This window comes from Acinonyx jubatus, chromosome D1, assembly GCF_027475565.1.
Source record: "Acinonyx jubatus isolate Ajub_Pintada_27869175 chromosome D1, VMU_Ajub_asm_v1.0, whole genome shotgun sequence".
In the NCBI taxonomy this organism is placed as follows: Eukaryota; Metazoa; Chordata; class Mammalia; order Carnivora; family Felidae; genus Acinonyx; species Acinonyx jubatus.
In genome coordinates, this window is record NC_069390.1 from 14,260,921 (window position 1) to 14,266,595 (window position 5,675).

A 5,675-nucleotide genomic window follows, 5' to 3' on the forward strand; every position below is an offset into this window, starting at 1 on the left:
TTTTTTTTTTTTAATTTATACTTTAGATTTGTTTAGCTTTTTATCTTTTTCAACTGAAAGCATGTGATAAAACCAAAGGAGAATATGAAATATTTTAACTTTAATTACTTGGATCAATGTATGTTAAATGCATAAATACACAGATAGCAAGGGCGACAATAAAATGGGAGCGTGGACTCTCAAGCTAGTTGGACATTTTTTTATTATTTTAAATCTCTTACTGTCACTTTGTATATTTAAAAAAATATATTCGTTGTTAAAGGAAGACAATTTTAACTGATACGTCCACAGGGACAGGTATTTAAAGGAGGTGAGGCCAACAGTTTGGAAATATGCACATTGAACACTAGATCATTATTCAGATATTCATTTTCTGTCTTTCATCTCCATTATTCTTATGTCCTCATGGAATAGAAGAGGTCACTTATGATACTGCACAAACATCATTCGTTGGGTAAAATACAACTGTGGGACACAGATTTCCACTGGCCTCCCAAAGACCACCAACTTTTTTTTTTAATGTTTATTTATTATTATTATTCAGAGACAGAACGTCAGAAGGGCAGAGAGGCAGAGAGAGAGGGGGACACAGAATCTGAGGCAGGCTCCAGGCTCTGAGCTGTCAGCACAGAGCCCGACGCTGGGCTCGAACCCATGAACCACGAGATCATGACCTGAGTTGAAGGCAGACGCTTAACCGACTGAGCCACCCAGGCATCCCACCACCAACTTTTTTAAAGCAAAGAGAGGCAGATTTCAGAGATATTCTGTCCAAGAGCATTCAGTGAAAACAATAAAATAATATTACACTTTCTAGAAAATTAGGTTGTGGGTGCAATTCAGGAATGAGTCTATCTGAGGTTAGAGACTGTGAATTTATGAGTACTTTTACCATGTGACTTATGCATCTGATCTGTTGGTGAATAGATCTTGTTGATTATAGTAAATTAAGGCAGATGGACTCACACACTAAACCATTTTCCCTTTCTTGCTGCCCTGTCCCTGTGATCAGCATCCAGCATCCCTACAGTTTGGTCCCCCAAATTCTTCCTACTCTCTCCTGAGCAAGAGCAACTGTCCGAGGAGAGCGTGGTTAGCCTCAGCATACTCCTGTCTATCCACTCTGCCGTAGCGCTCATGGAGACCCTTCCACCGTACTGTCCAGCAACCACCATCTGCCTTGCTCCAGTGGGTCCTGGAACAAACTATCTCTACCTCTTGTTTATTGAGACTGGATAGAACATAGAATTAATGGGGTTGTGGGAGAACGTCATATCCAAGAAACTACCAGACCTCTGTCCACTCCACTTTCTTGGATGATGAGGCAAAACAAAGGAATATATTCATCACCTGCACCTCTTACTTAATTATGCTTCTCTATTACAGGATATAACTCATGTTGGCAAAATTTAACAAAAACAGCTACCTTATGAGAATACCTGGATTATTGTGAGAATTATTGCCTCAAATTACGAGGATATTGTTTCCAATCTATAAGCTAGACATAGCAAAAGTTATCATAAAAACTACATAGGTGGTGTGGAAATAGCATGATTTAATTTGGATGAAAAGTGTGCTACAAATTCTGTACAGTGCTGTTGAAATGCAGGCAATATTATTATCACTATCATGTAATCGATTGGTATGGGTATGTATATATTTCCAGGATAGTCTGTTTAACCTAAACAGTTTCGGCACTGCTCATCTCTTTTCCCGAATACAGAAAAATAGAAAGGACCAGCAGTTTAACTACTAAGATAATAGAATGATGTTAATCGTGGTTCTATTTCCTTCTTTCACAACCAGGGATTCCCAGATCTCAGCGATGGCTGTTGAGAACTGCTCTGTGATGACGGACTTCATACTCCTAGGACTTACTGGAAGAAAAGATGTGCAGCAGGGGCTCTTTGTGTTCTTTCTGCTGGTTTATGCCATAACCATGATTGCCAATCTAGGGATGATCCTGCTGATCAAACTGGACTCCAGGCTCCACACACCCATGTATTATTTCCTGAGCAACCTGTCTTTCTGTGATGTCTGCTACTCCTCCACTGTCTCTCCCAAGATGCTGGCTGGCTTCTTATCTGAGCAAAAGAAGATTCCATACAACTCGTGTGCAATTCAGCTGTATTTTTTTGGGGCCTTCGCAGATGTGGAGTGTCTCATGTTGGCTGTCATGGCTTACGACCGGTATGCAGCCATCTGTAATCCACTTCTGTATACAATGGCCATGTCCAGGAGAATCTGCATCCAGCTCGTGGCCCTTGCCTACATCGTGGGACTTGTGGATTCGGCAATCCACACCGGTTGCACGTTTCGATTGGCATTCTGCAATTCTAACATCATCAATCACTTTTTCTGTGACATCCCACCCTTGCTGTCCCTCTCGTCTTCGGATACATCTATCAACGAGATAGTTATGTTCACTTTCATTGGTTGTGTGGTGGGGTGCAGCGTCATCACCGTCCTCCTCTCCTACACCTACATCATAATGACCATCCTCAGAATGAACTCAGCGGAAGGGAGACGCAAAGCCTTTTCTACATGTGCCTCCCACTTGACCGCAGTGGCCATATTTCACGGCACACTCCTGTTCATGTATTTCCGACCCAGCTCCAGTTACTCTATGGACACGGACAAAATGGCCTCTGTGTTCTACACGGTTGTCATCCCAATGTTAAACCCACTGATCTACAGCTTACGGAATAAGGATGTGAAAGGTGCCCTGAAAAAAATAATCAGTACTTGAAGTTGGATTTTTCACCAAAAAGTATTTATTAAAAGATTCTGACAGCTGAAGTTCAGATCCTTTGGCATAGATTCCTATAGTCTCACCAATACAACCTTCTAGATGTTTTCTATCATTTATCATTGTACCTAAATTGAGTGGGGGGAGTCATTATTGATCTTAGCCTTCTTCTCAGACTAAGAAAGAGTAATACTAGGTTATTGCTGTTCATGGGGGTGCCCCTGCGAACTACTCTCCTCGTGTCGGTTAAACATAACTCCTTAAGATTATAGTATTTTGTAAGTGATGAGTTCAATAAACTTGTTCAGCCAGAGGGGAATGTCTGTGAGTTAAGTTGGGTTTGTTTGCACCCTTCCTGTGGACTGGTATCACCCTATAAATGTTCCATCATGGCACTCACAAGTATTTTGGTAGTAAGTAAATATATAAGAATAAATTAAAAATATCCTGCCCCAGCTCAAAGTTCTGTGAATGCAATACCCTTTCCGGGATTGTTCACCAAGAGTTCTACTCTGTTATTTACAAAGCTCAGCTCCAGATGCCATTTAAAACATTTATTAAATTAATGAATGAGTGTCCCCTGCAAAGCTGATGCAAGGAGACTTTGTAAATTCACACACACACACACACACACACACACACACACACACTTGCTTTGCTAATATTATTCTAGTATGTGCATCTTAGATTAAATCTTCACAAACTTTTTTTTTTTTTTTTTTTTTTTTTCTGCCTAGGCTGAAATATCCATCAGGGATACGGATCATGGGATGTAAAAATCTTTTTTAGACCATCCGTTCCTCTTCATTCTGGCCTGGTTATTTCAGCAGACACCCCCAGGACCATGTGCTCCAATTATACACTGCACCTCCCAGTGCACATCAGCTTGTGCATTCCCCTTCCTGCCCTCACTCTGGAGAACAGAGCTGGTGTTGTTGACAACTTTACAGAAAATGCACAAATGACAGTTGGACAAGGACCTATACATTGTCCAAAAGCCACTGGAAAGAGGACTCCATCTTTCTTAATGTGTTCATAGCGTTATCATAATAAATTTTTTAAAAAACTAAAATGCCTAATTGATACAGTTTAAGCTGAAAGTAAGATTTAATGACCTAATCATGTGTTCAATGAAAAAAAAAAAACAAAGGGCGCAGTAAAATTTACATAGAATTCTATTTGTAATAATTGATGATTTTGGCTGTCTGTTTATCTGTGAAACAAATAAACACAGTTTAATAATGGTCATTGCTGGTAGCTGGATGTCAGGTAATCTTATGTCCTTTGCCAAAAACCTAATTAATTGCAAGTGTTGTTTACACTGCCGTCAATTAAGACTTAATCCACTTATGAAAAATGTAAGGAGTGTTGCTCAAGATTCATTTTATTTTAGGTTATTGTCAAGAAGGAATTACAGAGGCACCTTTTTCTGGTTCCAGGAGGAGAGGGCCATGGTTTTACAAGCTTTTTCATTTAAATCTTCTTCCTGTTTTATATATATTCATTCCTTTAGTGTATAAAATGGGCTGAATGTATCTCAAAATATCATAAGCATTAAATAACACATTTAGAGGCACCTGGGTGGTTCAGTCGGTGGGGCGTCCAACTTCTGCTCAGGTCCTGATCTCAGGGTTCGGGAGTTCGGGCCCCTGTGGGCTCTGTGCTGACAGCTGTTTCTGATTCTGTGTCTCCCTCTCTCTCTGCCTCTCCCCCATTCATTCTCTGTCTTTCTCTCAAAAATAAATAAAACATTAAAAAATCAAAAAATATATATAACACATTGAAAAGGTGAAATTATTAGCAGGTTATTAGTTTTGCATTCCTGACTGGATGGACTTTTAAGACAAATCAAAGTATTTCATTATCTATTGACCATTTCACTTTGCAATCTCAAATAATTTATTTGTTGTTTAGAATATGTCATATATCAGTACCTCTCCATCGTTGTCCAAATTCCTTCCCATCACAATGTACTTTAGTGAAAAACATATTAAGTATATTCGTATCTATAAAAATTAAACTTATTCATGTCACATGAAATTAGATTCCCTGGCCAGCTTTCACATATGTGTGTCAGAATAAAAGAGACTTCTCTGTTCTTTATGTTTTCATTTAAAGATGACTTTAATTTAATAGCCTTTACCCATGGACAGGAAATGAGGATTTTGTTTTTGTTTGTGTTTTATTTTCATTTTTTTAAAAAACAGTAAAGAGGAGAGAGGTGTTAAGATAAGAACTGGAATTCAGAGTGAGACAGACCTGGTTCACATCTATATGCTGTCATTTACTTGTCACCTGTGTGACCACAGATTATTAGTTTGTTACTCAGGTTCTTCATCTCCCTAACATGGCTTTAATATTTACATGTATGTGGCTTTAATATTTATATGTTATATGTTATATATATGTTATATATATTTATATGTTATATATATACATATATATGTTATATATGTAACATATGTTATATGTTATATATATGTTATATATATAAATATGTTAATATTTATATGTTATATATATATTTATATATTTATATGTTATATATATATGTTATATATATGGATATGTGTATACCCATACATGTATAACATATAAACATAAAACATATAAACATATACATATAAACATACATATAAAACATATAAACATATTTATATACATATGTACAAATATACATGTAAAACATATAAACATATTTATATGGTTTATATAACATAAACCATATAAATATTAAAGCCATGTACATGTAAATATTAAAGCCACATGCATGTAAATAAATATAGACATAGATATTTTTATAACCAGGTATATATGTATTTATCTGAGGATGATAGGGACTTTCTAAGATCATTAAGGGTCAACCAGCTCCCTCTCAGGAACTAAAACCTGGTGTCGAAAGAGAAGACGGTATCATTCATGGCAT

At 37.3% G+C, this 5,675-nt stretch overlaps 1 protein-coding gene across 1 annotated transcript; it reads left to right on the forward strand.

Moving 5' to 3' along the window:
* Positions 1-1,689: 1,689 nt before the first annotated feature.
* On the forward strand, positions 1,690-2,806 carry LOC106986196 (olfactory receptor 5W2-like). Its single transcript, XM_015084372.3, has one exon. The coding sequence runs from the start codon at positions 1,766-1,768 to the stop codon at positions 2,747-2,749; it is 984 nt and encodes a 327-aa protein (XP_014939858.2). The 5' UTR covers positions 1,690-1,765; the 3' UTR covers positions 2,750-2,806.
* The last annotated feature ends 2,869 nt before the right edge of the window (positions 2,807-5,675 follow it).

Bases quoted from the DNA above. Each gene is read 5' to 3' on its own strand.
- LOC106986196 (XM_015084372.3), top strand. From the start codon at position 1,766: ATGATGTTAATCGTGGTTCTATTTCCTTCTTTCACAACCAGGGATTCC.